Source organism: Myotis nattereri (genome assembly GCF_964212035.1).
Source record: "Myotis nattereri genome assembly, chromosome: X".
NCBI lineage: Eukaryota > Metazoa > Chordata > Mammalia > Chiroptera > Vespertilionidae > Myotis > Myotis nattereri.
Genome location: NC_138078.1, coordinates 7215518 through 7230444, shown reverse-complemented (window position 1 = coordinate 7230444; position 14927 = coordinate 7215518). Strand labels below are relative to the sequence as shown.

The following is a 14927-nucleotide window of genomic DNA, read 5'->3' as shown; positions in this document are numbered from 1 at the left end:
ATTTCCTCTTTTGATGTCAGACTGTCCCGGGTCAATTATTGCTGACGCTAGCCCTGCCTATATTAATAGCTTCTGTGTCTTCATCTCACCTAGTTTAGGACATCTAACCTAAGATGATGGGGAGAAGCCCAGTAATGTTAAGCTTGTTTGACTTATGTCTGAAATTGGTCATTTAGTCACTCAGCAGCCATTTATTGGGTGCTTGCACCTGTGTGCAAGGCACAAGATAGTGCAAGGGTGAAGAAGAAATAATTTATAATCCATTGTAATAACCTTGGGAGACGTCACAATTTTAAAAGTATGTAAAGTTTAGTGCAGGGCTTCTGCAGGCCTTTTTCTTCACTTTTCAGTTTCTGGTCCCTTTACTGGTGGCTAAATTTCCCAGACAAATCATCTATAGATAATAGAGAGCTTAATAGTAATAATGGTTAACACAGTGAGGATTTCTCACAGGAATATTCAAAGTGACAAGTAGAACAGAACAGAAAGTCTGGAAATAGACTCAATATATATGTAGGTCTTGGGCATATACAGAAGTAGTTTCTTAAAACAGAGAGAAAAGGATGGATTATTTAGTGTCTCATTTAATTCCTACAAAAAGCTTGTGAGCCAGGTAACATTGTTCCCCTATTCTAGAGATAAGGTAAAAGGACAGTCAGAGATCTGCCCAAAGTACCAGAAGTAGATCTGGGGGGAGAAAATATATTTTATCATATTTGGTCTATTTCTACCAGTGCTCAATTATTGGGTCATTTCATGTGTAAAAATGGCCTGAACCCTGCCTGGTGGTCAAAAGAAGCAAATAGAAAAGTGGTTCTTAAACAGGAGTAATTTTACCCCCCAGTATAAAATGTAGGGAGATGGTTTTGATTTTGACAACTGGAGTGGGAAGGCTGCTTTTGTCATCTAGTGGGTAGAGACCAGGGATATTGCTAAATAACCTGCAATACAGGACAGTGCCCCAAGAATGATCTTACAGTAAATGTCATTAGTGCCAAGATTGAGAAACCTTATCCTATCTAATAAAAGAGAAACATGGTAATTGGTGTACGACCACTACCCTTCCCATTGGCTAATCAGGGCGATATGCAAATTAACTGCCAGCCAAGATGGCGGCCGGCAGCCAGGCAGCTTGAAACTAACATGAGGCTTGCTTGCTTCAGTGACGGAGGACTCCAACGTTCCCTGCCTGCGGCTGCAGGCCTCTGAGCTGGCAGTTTGAAACATAGTTACAAAAATAGAAACTAAACAAAACCCCAGAAACCAGCTTTCAGCTAGCCGGGATCTCAGACCTGGAGTTGATACAGAGTTTCGACTGTAGAACCTAAACAAACCAGATACCTGCTTTCAGGAGCGGAGGCCTAAGAGCTGGAGCCTCAGAGCTAAAGCTGGCTCAGAATAAAAAAAAAAAAAAAAAGAACAAGAAAAAAAGGAGCAGTTGGGAGCTTCAGTCACCCCCAGCCTGAAAACAGCCCTCAGCCCCTCACCCAGACTGGCCAGGCACCCCAGTGTGGACCCCCACCCTGATCCGGGACACCCTTCAGGGCAAACCAGCCAGCCCCCACCCATGCATCAGGCCTCTATTCTATATAGTAAAAGGGTAATATGCCTCCCAGCACCGGGATCAGCGGAGCCGCGAGGTCTCCCGGCACTGGGATCAGCATGACAGGGGGCAGTGCCCAAACCCCCTGATCGCCCTGTGGCTCTGTGTGTGACAGGGGGCGGGGCCACAACTTCCCTATCCACCCTGCTCTGTTCGTGACAGGGGAAGGCGCCCCAACTCCCTGATCTGCCCTGCTATGTGCCTGATAGGGGGGAGCTCCCCAACATCCTGATCGCCCTGCGGCTCTGTGTGTGACAGGGTGCGGCGCCCCAACCCCCCCACCTCACGGGCCCTGCTCTGTGTGTGACGGGGTAGAGCCATAACCTCCCCATCGGCCCTGCCCTGAGTGTGAGAGTGGCGGTGCCCCAACCCCCTGATCGGCCCTGCTCTGTGGGTGATAGAGGGCAGCGCCCCAACCCCCCCACCCCACGGGCCCTGCTCTGTGTGTGACGGGGTAGAGCCATAACCTCCCCATCGGCCCTGCCCTGAGTGTGAGAGTGGCGGTGCCCCAACCCCCTGATCGGCCCTGCTCTGTGGGTGATAGAGGGCAGCGCCCCAACCCCCTCACCCCACGGGCCCTGCTCTGTGTGTGACGGGGTAGAGCCATAACCTCCCCATCGGCCCTGCCCTGAGTGTGACAGTGGCAGCGCCCCAACCCCCTGATCGGCTCTACTCTGTGAGTGACAGGGGGGGACCTCCTCAACCCCCTGATGGGCCCTGCTCTGTGAGTGACAGGGGGGAGCTCCCCAACCGCCTGATCGGCCATGCTCTGTGCGTGACAGGGGGCAGCGCCCCAACCCCCTGATTGGCCCTGCTCTGTGCGTGACAGGGGGTGGCGCCGAAACCTCCCCATTGACCCTGCCTTGAGTGTGACAGGGGGCGGTGCCCCAACCCCCCAGTCGGCCCTACCCTGAGCATGACTGAGGGTGGCATCGCAACCTCCCAATCCGCCCTGCTCTGTGCATGACAGGGGGCAGCACCCCAATTCCCCAATCGGCCCTGCTCTGAGCCCGACCAGGGGCTGCACCTAGGGATTAGGCCTGCCCTCTGCCACCCTGGAGCAGGCCTAAGCCAGCAGGTCATTATCTCCTGAGGGGTCCCAGACTACAAGAGGGCACAGGCCAGGCTGAGGGACCCCCCCTTCCCCCCGCCAATTTTTGTGCACCGGGCTTCTAGTCCTATATAATAAAAGCCTAATATGCTAAGTGTCCTGTCATCCCGTTGGCCATTCAACCAATCAAAACGTAATATGCTAATGATATGCTAAGGCCACTCAACCGCTTGCTGTGATGTGCACTGACCACCAGAAGGCAGAAAGTTAACTGGTCAACCAGTCGCTATGACATGCACTGACCACCAGGGGGCAGACATTCCTACCGGTAGGTTAGCTTGCTGCTGGGGTCCAGCCTAGTGGGACTGAGTGAGATGGACTGAACACTCTCTGGAGCCCTCCTGTGGCCCCTCCCTGGCTGGCCAACCTCCCACGTCTCTCCTCGGCCCCAATTGTGCACAGGTGGGGTCCCTTGGCCTGGCCTGTGCCCTCTCGCAATCTGGGACCCCTCAGGGGATGTCAGAGAGCCAGTTTTGGCCTGATCCTGCATGTCAGGCCAAGGGACCCCACTGGTGCATGAATTCGTGCACCGGACCTCTAATAACAGATAAAAGAAAGCTCTTAATCCTTTACTAGTAATGTGGGTTGGATTAAAATAAATAATTTATTTGAAGTCCAATTGTTTTTTTCATCACACCATACTGAAGCAATAAACAAATGAGAGAAAGGTGGGAAAAAGCTACTGATGCTTGAACCCTCTTCATTTTATCTTTCTTATGGGAATACAGGGAAAAATCTAAAGATTTGCTACATATTTGTAGTAGACATAATTAACGTTTCCCATCAAGATTTCTGATCCTTTTTTGGGGGGACAGGGGCATATGCCCTCTTGAAGTTAAGGGCAGTCATGTGACTGAAATGTGAGTTATGCATGAAAGCCAGTTCCTGATTTTCCATGCTTTCTTCCTAGGCCACAGCAACTGTGGGAGTGTATGTTGGTATGGAGAAACCATCAAACCTAAACAATGTGGACACTGTGCCTATGCATGGAGATCAGCAATTCTGCCTAGTCTCCCAGATCTGCTAACGACATTGTATGAGTAAGAAATAATATTTTGTTATGCTACACCATTGAGAATTTTAGATTATTACTGTAGTGCTCTCTAAATTATCCTGTCTAATACATCCAAGTTAATTAGCAAGGACCTTGGAATTCTTGAACACCCAAAATTTCTAGGGTGTTGCTTCTGCCTTGGGAATCAGGATATAGTAATATGTCATATACATATTCCTTTACACTGCTTTCTCAAATTCTTATTAGCACTGAGGTCCTAGAAAGATGTTCATCTCTATAAAACTCCAGTGCCCCTGCAGTAAGCACCAGATGTTCTCACATATACTTGTTGGGACTGTGTGTGAAGGAATATGTTTTTTGGCTTTGGAAATATATTTTATGTCTGAAATGATTTCTGATGGCCTCAAAATATGTCCTGAATGGTGACATCCCAAGCTTGATTACTTTTACCTGCTTACTATATAAATTCTATTATGTAATATATGATATAAATTTTATTTAGTTTCCTGAATTTCTAAATTAGAAATTGTGAAAATTCTAGGACAGTGGTAAGCAACCTCTCCCTCTTCTCTTCCACACACTTTACTCTCTCCTTGTCTCTAATTTGAATCAATACCATGTCATTATTTCTGTGACCTGTTGGAAACAGTATACCTATTTTTTTGTAAGTTAAGGATCCAGAGACTAAAGACAGATCTTTTAAAGTTGTCATTAGTTAACTTGTAACATTACTTTACACCTACAATCCAATGTGATTTTTACCAACCCCTTTCTGTAAGTGTATCCATTTTAACTAGCATATTTATTATTGCATTTATTTACTTACTCAAAAGTATTTATTTACTTTATAGCAATCCTATAACTTCATTGAATGATTTCCCACTATAACCTAAGGGTCAGCTGCTTAGAAGTCCTTTGTACTTTCTGTCTTATGGGAGTTGTGTCTCCTTTCCCTCTGATGTCAATTAAACTGCCCTAAGACACAGTCCCTCAGGTAGTAGAAAATTTAAGTTGACAAATGGACATATAAAAGCTACTAAAAAGTAAGGACTGGCCCTGACTGGTTTTACTCAGTGGGTAGAGCATTGGCCTGCAGACTAAAGGTGCTGGGGTCCAACCCCAGCAGGTCCAGGGGTCCCCAAAGGTGTGGACGGAGTCGGCGAAGAAGGAATGACACGGAGACAGCGTTCAGTTGATCAGCAGCCTAGCCAGGATCTCTAGCCAGGATCTCCAGCCAAGTTCTGATCTGGATCTCCAGCGAAGTTCTGGTTAGGATCTCCAGCCAGGTTCTGTGTCCATGTTCTCTTGCTAGGTTCTCCAGCCAGGTTCTGTAGCCATGTTCCCTCACTAGGTTCTCCAGCCAGATTCTGTCCAGGTTCTCCAGCCAGGTTCAGTCACCAGATTCTAGTCAGGTTCTCTTGCCATGTTCTATCCAGGTTCTGTAACCAGGTTCTGTCTCTAGGTTCTTCAGCCAGGCTCTTTTGCTAGGTTCTGTCTCTAGGTTCTGGGGCCAGTTTCTGTCCAGGATCTTTTGCCATGTTCTCTCCAGCGAAGTTCTTCTGTCTCTAGGTTCTGTGTAGGTTCTGTCTTCTAAGTTCTGTCTTCTAAGTTCTGTCTTCTAAGTCCTGCCCTCTAAGTTCTGTGTTCTAAGTTCTGTGTCTTGCTGTCTTGTTACATCTGTATTTATACCAGTTGATTCAATCCTATCAATCTCTATTACAAAGGTTAGGGCGTTTCTTATCTCCATTCCAGGGAGTAAAGATTATGTAGCTTAAGCATGATTGTTCATAGTTAAAGTGATTAATTACCCGCCTGGCACTTAGTTGAGGGGTTTTATTCCCTCCCTAACTTCAGGGGAAAATCCCTACCTGGGGAAACAACCTTTCTCAGAGAGGAGACCTTGGTTAAAACACATAGTGCCAAGAAGGTGAGCAAACATATTAAGAACAGTATGCCATATATGCCAGGTCCTTTGAAACAGCAAGGATGGACCGGCTCCCGGCATAAAGGTTCGCAGGTTTGGTTTTGCCCAAGGGCACATACCTTGGTTTCAGGCTCAATACACAGCCCCTGTCAGGCACATGCGGGAGGCAACCAATCAATGTGTCTCTCACATTGATGTTTCTCTCTCACTCTCTCTCCTCCTCCTTTCCACTCTTTCTAAAAATAAAAGGAAAAATATACTTGAGTGAAGAGTATAAAAAAATTTTTTTTTAAAGGTCAGGATTAGACTTCAGGTGGAATCAGGACTGGAGCTATAAGTTAGGGAAATAGAAGTCTCATCCATTTTGCCAAACTGCAGCCTTTGATTTCTTAGCTCTGTTAAGTAGGGTGGAACTGAGAACTAGAATCTAGCATTTTAAACTTACTCTACTTCTACAAGGCATCCTGTCAAAATTTGCAGAGGCAGGTAACTCTTTTGCAATCTATAAAGCGATTGAGGTGAGTAATGAACTTGGGAAAAAGGATGAAATCTAATCCATATCAGCAGAATTATATCTTTATCTATGTATGCCATGGATGGAAAACAAGCATGATATTTGAAGCCAGAAATGTGCTAAATTTTCACTTCTGATGCTTTATTTTTTTCTTAATATAACTTTTCTGATGTCTATATGATGCTCCTCTTCCTCCCCAAAAAACTTGGCAGGAATTTCTTCTTTCTAACATTCCTCCACCTCCAACCTCTGTCTCCCCCCTCACCCCCCTCATACACTCAAAGCATTATTACCAAGTAATTTAACTCAGAAAGGCATTTCAAAACGTAATTTCTTTATTGGTAAAGAAACACATGTGATCAATATTTAAAAACACAAATGTATTTTTAAATATTGAGTGGTGAAGGGAATTCCTACAGTCTTTCAGACAATAGATTAAACTGGAGTCTTATTATGCAACTAGAGGCCCAGTGCATGAAACTCATGCACGGGTGGGGTCCATGGGCCTGGCTGGTGATCAGGGCCGATCAGAGCCTTCTGGCTGCCAACCTGGGCCTTCCTCCTGGCTGCTGGCCAGGGCCTGCAGGATGGGGGGAGGGACCGTGGGAGGTTGGCTGGCACAGGGAGGGACCAGGGGAGGTTGGCCGGCCATGGGAGGTTGGCTGTGGGAGCACACTGACCACCAGGGGGCAGCTCCTGCATTGAGCATCTGCCCCCTGGTGGTCAGTGTGCATCATAGCGACTGGTCGTTCCAGTTGTTCCAGTTGTTCCGGTTGTTCTGGTGTTCTGGTTGTTCTGACATTCTGGTCGCTTAGGCTTTTATATATATAGATAACATTTGCTGGCACCAAGTTTATTGCTGAAATCTAAGTAGCATCTCTGCTTTGCCCTGGCTGATCTGCACATCTTGTCTCTAAGAATAAAAGTCACTCCTTTAAGGGGAACACCAGCCTGAATCATTCATAACCAGATCCTCTTGGTGTATACAAATACAGGATGTCCAAAAAAAATGTATACACACTTTAAGAGCTGGTAGCTCAATTTTGAAAATTAAATGTGTTTTAATAAACACTGTTTTATACTTATTCAAAGTGTCTGTATACATTTTTTTGGACACCCTATAGTAGGTTTTTTGGAGTCAGAGACAAATTCATGAGGTCAGCACCATGGAATGGCCAAACAGACTCTTTTCCACTAATGCAGACATCTTGGCTCTCAAAATGAAGGTTGGTTGTTGTATACTAAAATGAAAAAAATTTATTCAAGTCTCTGCAGTACCTAGACCAGAATATACTAGCATAGGTGCCCTAATTTTTAGAAATTCTTGTATTTAGTTTACACTGAATCTTTTCTCCTTCTGAAATACATTTCTAAGGACTATGGTAGGAACCACTGCCTGGTGACTTGAGAGGAAAGGATTGACTGACTGAAGGCCTGTCATTTCTTGGGTTGTTTGATTGCACTTCAGCTTAGAAAACAAAAGAAAAGAGACTACCGCCCTAGCTGTTTTGGCTCAGTGGATAGAGTGTTGGCCTGGGGACTGAAGGGTCCCGGGTTCAATTCCAGTCAAGGGCACAAGCCTGGGTTGTATGCTCGATCCCCAGTAGGGGGTATGCAGGAGGCAGCCAATCAATGATATTCTCTCATCATTGATGTTTCTATCTCTCTCTCCCTTTCCCTTCCTCTCTGAAATCAATAAAAATATATTTTTTTTTTAAAAAAAGAAAAGAGACTGCCGTACCCAGTTACCTGACATGGATAGGCTTTTGGAAACTGAAACTTTAAACAAAACCAATTTGTAGGTAGACAGGTTGATATCAACAAGAGTTAAGTTCCTACAGCATAGATCTGGTCACAAAAACATCACCAAACTTCTAAATAAAGAACCAAACACTCCTAATATGAAACATTGAAATAAATGTGAGATATACATATATTTAAGAAAGATAGATAAAAACAGGACAGAGAGTTCTTTTTCAACCAGCTTATTCCAGTTCAGTGCTGTGGTGGCCAGAGGTTCTTGAGACACTGCAGTTCACAAGGTGGGGACTCACCCGGGAAAGGACGCCTGTCCATCTCAGGGCCACTCATACCCACCCACATTCACTTAGACTGTGGCAGTGTAGACACAACAGTTTACCTCACAATCACATCTCTGGGGTGTGGGAGGAAACCAGTCTCCAGGAAAAAAACCCAGGCAGACATGAGGACATGAGGAGAATGTGCAAACTCCACACACAGTGGCTCCTGTCTGGGATTGATTTTTTTTTCCTCATCAACATTACAAGGAAATGATGTTGAATGAAAAAGATGTTATTTGAGGACCTGCTGTACATGCTTGCATGTAGACAAAGACTGACAATGCAGCTCAATTCTCACTCTTCCAAGAGCTAAATAAAACTGCCTAATTAACGGAACAGGAACTCAGACACTGGAACAACCTATGACAGTTTGGTCCTAGCAACTTTGGTCCTAGGGATTTGGAAACCTGTTCTATGGCTCCACCATTTGAGACCATTTCCAGCAGTCTTGCTTGTGCTCTGGTAATTTCCACTGCTGTGGCTGCTTATTGCACATATCAAACTGACTGACAATTAGTGTCTGAGTGTGTAAACAAAACCCATGCAGAATTTAAATCCCTTACTAATGTGTGGTGATGTTTGTCAAGAAAATACTGTTGTTTCTACTCCATTAAATTCCACTTGCAAAAATGTTGTTTGGTATTTTTGCAGCCATGTGAGAGGGGAAAAGAGGAAATTAGAGATCAAGGCGGATGTAAACAGGCCAAAATATTAAGTACTATGACTGTCACATATGTCTTAAACCAAGTTTAAGTGAAATTATTTGCTTGCATAGTTAATTGAATCTAATTGTTTATTAAATCAAAACATTTATATCTTGCTTCCCAAGCAGATACAGAATACAGTATAACAGTATAGGTTCAATGCAAGGGGAGATTTCAGCTAGTCAGTATCTATCTTTGATACTTCCTGTATTTGTTTTCTAGTGCTGTTGTAACAAAGTACCACAAACAGGGTGGCTTAAGCAGTAGAGATTTATTCTTTCACAGTTCTGGAGGCTAGAAGTCTGAAATCAAGGTGTCAGTAATACCATGCTCTCTCGAACACCCTAAGGGGGGATCTTTCTTTGTTTCTTGCTAACTTCTGGCGGTGGCTGGCAGTCCTTGGCTTGCCTTGGCTTCAAGATTCATCACTCCAATCTCTGCCTCTGTCTTCACATGCCAATTTCCTTATGTATCTCTTCTTTACATGGTGTTTTCTCTGTGCCTTTCAGTACAGGCTGATAGCGTTTTCGCTGGTATAAAATTCTCTCAAAAATTTGTCAGTCTCCTGGTAAAATTCACAGGAGTCAGAGCCATTAGACATGAGAGTCCTCCACAGATCTTTTCTGGATAACCCCATCTCTGTTCCTGGCTTATGCCAAGGTGGTTGATTGGATCCATAAATCATATCTAAATAGGCTGAGAATTTTCCAAATCAAGTGCTGGTTTCTGTTTGCTTAACAATTCCTTCTCAATTTATCCCTTTCCTTTAACATTTTATTATAAGCAGCAAGGAGAAACCAGGCAATACCTTCCACTTTTTCTTTGGGAATCTCCTCAAATACCCAAGTTTATCACTTACAAGTTCTACTTTCTATAAAACTTTAGGATGATTCAACCAAGTTCTTTGCCATTTTCTAACAAATATTGCATTTTTCTGCAGTGTCCAGTAACATTTTCCTCATTTCCAGCTGTGACCTCACTAGACGCACCTTTAATGTTCATATTTCTACCCGCATCCTGTTTGTGATGGTATATGGAATTCTCTGAGATAATAGAAGCTTTCTCTACTGTTTCCTCACTTCTATCTTAGCCTTTACCAGAATCACCTTCAATGCCCATATTCCTACCAACCATCTATCTCTTCAAGGCAATCTAGGCTTTTTCTGTCAAGCTCCTCAAAATTCGCCAATTCCAGACCCATTGCCATATTTTCACATATTTGTTATAGCAGCATCCCACTTCCAAGTACCAAAACTTGTATGAATCAGGGATCTCCAGAAAAACAGAACTAGTACAATATATACAGATGCATTTATCTGTATTCATATTAGTATCCATATATATATGAAGGGATTTGTTTGGAGGAATTGGCTCACATGTTTATAGGTGCTGGCAAGTCCAAAATTTGTGGTGCAGCCTGGCAGTATTGAAACTCAGCCAAGAGTGTATGTTACAGTCTCAAGGCAGAATTTCTTCATCTTTGAGAAGCCTCAGTTTTTGCACTTAAGGCCTTCAATTGATTAGATGAGATCCCAATCACATTATAGGGTAGTCTCTTTTACTTAAAGTCAACTGATTGTAGATGTTAATCACATCTATAAAATACCTTCACAGAAACATCTTAATTAGTGTTTGAATAAATAACTGGTCACTATAGCCTAGCTAAGTTGATAAATAAAACTAACCATCATACTTCCAAAGGCAGAGTTGGCCACATTCTGTCATAAATTATCAATAAGGATCTGGTCCTTTATAAGCTCGAAATAATGCTTATTTATGCTTTTATTTGTAAGTTTTAAGCTTCATACTTAGCCAGAAGTCTCTTGTACAGCAGGTCCTCTAATAATGTAATTTTATTATAATGTTGACGAGATGCTGTTGGAACTTAACTCTTGTCTGTTTCAATTAGCCTGTGGTAAAATTAGTTTCATTATACATTGCTTTGTTTAATATCACAGAACCTATCGATGACAATGAGGACTTACTGTATTTGGTTTATTTTATATCCTTGCTTTGTAATATATATGATTTTGGAAATGTTAGGTATTAAATGCTCTTCTCTTGAGTACTATACCTCTATGTAAAACATAATGCTTATTTTTTACATTAAGAAAACTATTTTAAATTTCAACATTTCTTTAATGAGGTTGAGTTATCTATCAGAGGAAGTTTTCACACCCACTTGCATGATATGGTACAACATATCATGCAAGTCACAGGGATATGGGCTTGCTCACTAAGGCCTTAAAATATTAAGAGACACAAGAGTGGATGAAGATGATAGAGGAAATGCTTGGCAACTCATGGGAGTTACATCAAGAGCTTTTAAAAATCACAACACAACCCAATTAAATCAGACGGTCCAGGGGTAGTAACTAGGTGTCAGTATTTTTAAAGCTCCCCAGTTATTGTGGTTTAAAAATATACCCACAAATTTTTTGATATTCCTTTCCTTAAGAGGTAAAATTTTCCTCCCTCCTTGAGAGTGGGCTGGACTTAGCGACTTGTTTCTATAAAAAGCATATGGTGGCAGTGATTTCCAAAACTAGGTCATGCAATATTTGAGCCTTTCTCCTGACTTTCTCTCTTGAATCATGTATTTTGGGAGAAGCCAGCTACCATGGCCATGAGGACACTCAAGCGGCCCTATAGAGAGTCCCATCTTGTAAGGAACTGAGGCCTCCTACAAACAGCTAGCAAGGTTCTGAGGCATTTGTAATGGTTAATTTTATGTGTCAGCTTGTCTAGGTTACAGGGTGCCCAGACGTTTGGACAAACATTATTCTGGGCATGTCTGTGAAGGTGTTTCTTGATGAGATTAACATTTGAATGGGTAGACTAAGTACAACATAGTGCCCTCCCTAATGATGGGCCTCATCCAATCAATTGGAGACCTGAAAAGAACAAGACTAAGAGGGAATTCCTCTTGTTTACGTGCTTGAGCTGGAACATCAGTCTTTTCTTGCCTTCTTACTTGAATTGAAGCATCTGTTCTTCTGAAGCATGTAATTCATCTGCTTATACACAAGACACATTTTAACAATGTCCAGAGGATCCCAACAGCCCTTGTAACTTCTGCGGGCCATCCAAAGTGCTTACCAAGGACCATGCAGTTGTCAATGCTGTAGACTTCGGTAGCCTGAGCTCATGTATAACCACAGCCCCCTAGACCAGTGGTCGGCAAACTCATTAGTCAACAGAGCCAAATATCAACAGTACAATGATTGAAATTTCTTTTGAGAGACAAATTTTTTAAACTTAAACTATATAGGTAAGTACCTTGTTATTAACTTTATTAGGCTACTCCTAAGCTGGCCTTTGCTAAAAATGTCCTCAATCTGAGGGGTCGACCTCAGCGAACGTACCCTCACTTCTTCTAACACCACTTCTTCAAAATAGACTCGCCCAGGCCGAAAACCGACTTCTGTGCATGGGCCATGAAGTTTCAATCGCACTGTATGTGCGCGCCCGCACGTGGTATTTTGTGGAAGAGCCACAGTCAAGGGGACAAAGAGCCACATGTGGCTCGTGAGCTGCGGTTTGCCGACCACTGCCCTAGACCCAGCGTTGCCACACACCCCTGCACGTGGCACTTGGCACCACTACACTCAGGGTCACAGCATACTTCATCATGTTCCCATCCATTAATGGAGGTCTTTCCTTACTGAAGTCAGATAATAAAGTCTGGAAGAGGTGCCTGACTACTTCAAATATACAGATACCTGTGGCAGGCTGTAGGGATCACAAAGAATCAGGGAACATGACTCCACCAAAGGAACAAAGTAAACTTCCAGCAACTGACTTGAAAGAAATGGAGATACCAAAAACTGCGTGACAGAAAATTCAAAATAATTGTTCTAAGAATGCTCAGAGTAAACTACTAGACAACACTGATAAACAATGGATGAAATCAGGAAAATAATATAGGAACAAAATTATAAACTCAACAAAAAGATTAAAAAAGCAAACAAAAAAATAAAAAAATTTTGGATCTGATAGAAAAACAATGACTGAACTGAAATTCAATAGAGAGCTTCAACATAGATAGGACCAAAGAGATGAAAGCATCAGTCATCTCAAAGAGAGATCATTTGAAATTATCCAACCAAAGGAACAGAAAGAAAAAGGAATGAAATTAAATGAAGAAAGTCCATGGTCCTTAGCAACCCCATTAAGAAAAATAATGTATGTATCATTGGAGTCTCTGAAGATAAAGAGGAAAAAGGGGGTATAAAGCTTATTTAAAGAAATAATGGCTGAGAACTTCCAAAACCTAAGGAGAGACTTGGAAATCCAATTACATGAAACTAATAGCACCCCGAGATTTCAATCCAAAACAATCTTCTCCAACACACTCTATACTAAAACTATCTAAAATAAAAAACAAAGAGAAACATTTTATAGCAACAAAAGAAATAATTCTTTCATAAAAGGGAACTCCCATAAAGCTATCTATCACAGGATTCCTCAGCAGAAACCTTGCAGGCCAGGAGAGAATGGAATGATATATTCAAAGTGCTGACAGAAAAAGAAAAACTGCCAGGTAAGAATATTTTACCCAGCAAAGTTGTCATTTAGAAATGAAGGCAAGATAAAGACTTTAGCTAATAAACAAAAACTAAGAGAGTGTATCTTCACTAGTCCTGCCTCACAGGAAATGCTAAAAAGCCTTCTAGCTGAAATGAAAGTACACAAACCAGTAATATGAATACATATTAAAATATACAATGCTCTGATAAAGATACATTTATAGTTAAATTCAAGTACTCTAATACTATAATATGGTGGGGTATTAGCCACTTAACTCTAGTAGAAAAGTTAAAGATCATAAGTATTAAAAGTGGCTATAGCTACAATAATTTGTTAATGCTTACACAATACAAAAAGATTTAAATTGTGACATCAAAAACACAATGTTGGAGTAGGAGTTAAAGGATAATATTTTGTATTCAATCAAAGTTAAGTTCTTGTCAGCTTAAAATAGACTTCTATAGCTATAAGATACTTCAAGTAAGCTTCAGGGCAAAACTCTATAGTAGTTACACATAAAATTAAGAGAAATAAATCAAAGTATACCATTGGGGAAAATTGTCAGCTCACAAAGGAAGACAGCAAGAGAGGAAGAAAGGAACTACAAAACAGCCAGAAAACAATGAACAAGATGGCAATAATAAGTCCTTACCCATCTAATTAAATATAAGTAGATTTTAACCAAAAGGCACAGAGTAGCTGGATGGATAGAAAACCAAGATCCAACTATATTCTTCCTGCAAGAAATTATTTCAGCTTCAAGGACATAGGTTGAAAGTGAGAAATGGAAAATAATATTCCATGAAAATAGAAACTAAAAGAGAGCAGGTGTAGCTATAGTTATATTAGACAAAACAGACTTTCAATCAAATATTGTAATAAGAGACAAAGAAGGTAATTATCCCTATGTATTAAAAGGGTAATATGCAAATAGACTGAATGGCAGAACAACCGAACAACCAATCAAAGCATAATATGCTAATGATAGGCTAAGGCTGCTCAACCGCTCACTATGACATGCACCGACCACCAGGGGGCAGATGCTCTGATCAGTAGGTTAGCTTGCTGCTGGGGTCCACCTGATCGGGATTGAGCAAGATGGGCGGGGCATGTCCTGGAGTTCTCCTGTGGTCCCTCCCTGATCGTGCATCAGTGGAGTCCCTCAGCCTGGCCTGCACCCTCTGGCAATCTGGGACCCCTTGCTGGTTTCAGCCTGATCCTGCAGGCCGCTCCCCTTGGGAGGGTGCCAGACGCAGGGCTCATGGCTGGTGAGCGCTGCTGCAGCAACGCAAGCCTCTCCTGCCCTGGACTGATTGGGCATGAGACCGCAGCAGGCACAGTGGGGCCAGGATGAGCAGGAGTGGCAGGTAGGAGCTGCAGATGGCGTTGGACTGTGGGTTTCAACCCCATCCCCACAGGCCACCCAGAGGGATCCCACCCATGCA

The 14927-nt window shown here is 42.7% G+C and overlaps 1 protein-coding gene across 1 annotated transcript in view; it reads left to right on the top strand.

The window, feature by feature from the left end:
- FANCB (FA complementation group B) overlaps positions 1 to 14927 on the top strand; it is a 400139-nt gene that overhangs the window by 51822 nt on the left and 333390 nt on the right. The window contains exon 10 of the mRNA XM_081115081.1: positions 3625 to 3754. Coding sequence (XP_080971207.1) covers positions 3625 to 3676 — 52 coding nt within the window. The 3' untranslated portion in view covers positions 3677 to 3754. The remainder of the gene's footprint in view (positions 1 to 3624; positions 3755 to 14927) is intronic.